The sequence below is a fragment of the Cyprinodon variegatus genome, unplaced genomic scaffold (assembly GCF_000732505.1).
Source record: "Cyprinodon variegatus isolate N-32 unplaced genomic scaffold, C_variegatus-1.0 Scaffold312, whole genome shotgun sequence".
NCBI classification, from domain to species: Eukaryota; Metazoa; Chordata; class Actinopteri; order Cyprinodontiformes; family Cyprinodontidae; genus Cyprinodon; species Cyprinodon variegatus.
In genome coordinates this window covers 917,931-919,101 of record NW_015150765.1, presented here as the reverse complement: position 1 = coordinate 919,101, position 1,171 = coordinate 917,931, and the positions used below count along the sequence as shown (strand labels likewise).

At 43.2% G+C, this 1,171-nt stretch overlaps 1 protein-coding gene across 2 annotated transcripts in view; it reads left to right on the top strand.

Moving 5' to 3' along the window:
* The first annotated feature begins 708 nt into the window (after positions 1-708).
* The window catches only part of LOC107090850 (T-cell differentiation antigen CD6-like), a 10,875-nt gene continuing 10,412 nt past the window's right edge, over positions 709-1,171 (top strand). The window contains exons 1-2 of one of the 2 annotated variants that reach the window (XM_015384447.1): positions 709-876; positions 985-1,113. In XM_015384447.1, coding sequence (XP_015239933.1) covers positions 786-876; positions 985-1,113 — 220 coding nt within the window. In that variant the 5' untranslated portion in view covers positions 709-785. The remainder of the gene's footprint in view (positions 877-984; positions 1,114-1,171) is intronic. The other variant, XM_015384448.1, reaches the window with a different exon arrangement.

The window sequence follows — 1,171 nt, the reverse complement described above, 5'->3', positions numbered from 1 at the left end:
TCTGTGAAGCACTTTGGTCTTCCTGGTGGTGTTGTAAAGTGCTAGTGGCTCATTTTTTTCGGCAGTAGGCTGACAGGAAAGGGGGGATGAGAGAGGGGGGGAGACGTGCGGGAAAGGACCACAGGCCGGATTCCAACCCGGGTCGGCCGCATCGAGGACTAAGGCCTCCGTAGATGGGTCGTCACCGAAGAACGCCCACATCAGGTTCTAGTTTAATGAAAAACAATCAGGAAATCAAACAGCTCTTGCTCAACAAGTTTAGTTTGTTATTAAACTATTACATAATAGCAGTATGCATATATATATATATTCATATATATATATATATATATATGAATATATATATATATATACAGCGTGGCCATGTTTGTAAGGCCGTTCTGACTGTCGTCGTTCCTACATATCCCACCCCAAAAAGCGCAGCTAGCATGCCATTGGTCCGACTCGCTGGTGGTTGAGTACTGTTGCTCCGATGCCATTTTTGGCTCTGATACCCGATACCTATGCAGTATTGGCCGATACCGATACCATCTGTCTGAAATTGATGTGTGTGTATATATGAAGAACTGCAGACTACCTGGATGTAAAATAATCACCATCATGGCTTCAAGCTGCTGCCTTCCTTTGTGAAGCAGGAAAAAGACTAAAACAAAGTGAATCCAGTAGAACTTTTTATTGCCTACCTGGAATGGGAGACAATAGTGGAAGAAACTATTGGCTCTCACAGCTCAGGCTGTGGAGGGAGCGCCCCCTGGTGGTGCCTCCTGTTGCAGATAATTGTTTTAATGTTAATGATAAAGTTTAAAGTTTCTGTCTTTCCTTCAGGATCCTCTGGGTTTGAAGAACCGAATGCAACTGTGACCGTTCTGACCACAGGTAAACATTTAGGGTTGGATTTCAATTCAAAACACAGATCAATAGATTAGTTACGAACATGATTTAAAGCTGGAAATGTTTTTAATGAAGTGTTTCTGTTGGTTCCAGTTCTGATGACCTCCGGTCCTGCATATGTTCCATCTCCAGAACATCTCAGCATCATGGTTCTGTCTCTGGCCCTGCTGGTGCTTCTCATCCTGAACTTGGTTCTCTGCTGGCTTCATAGACGCCATCATAGTGAGTTCAGTCTGTTAACGGCGCTAAATATTTAGTTTGAAGCTAAATATTTAGTTTG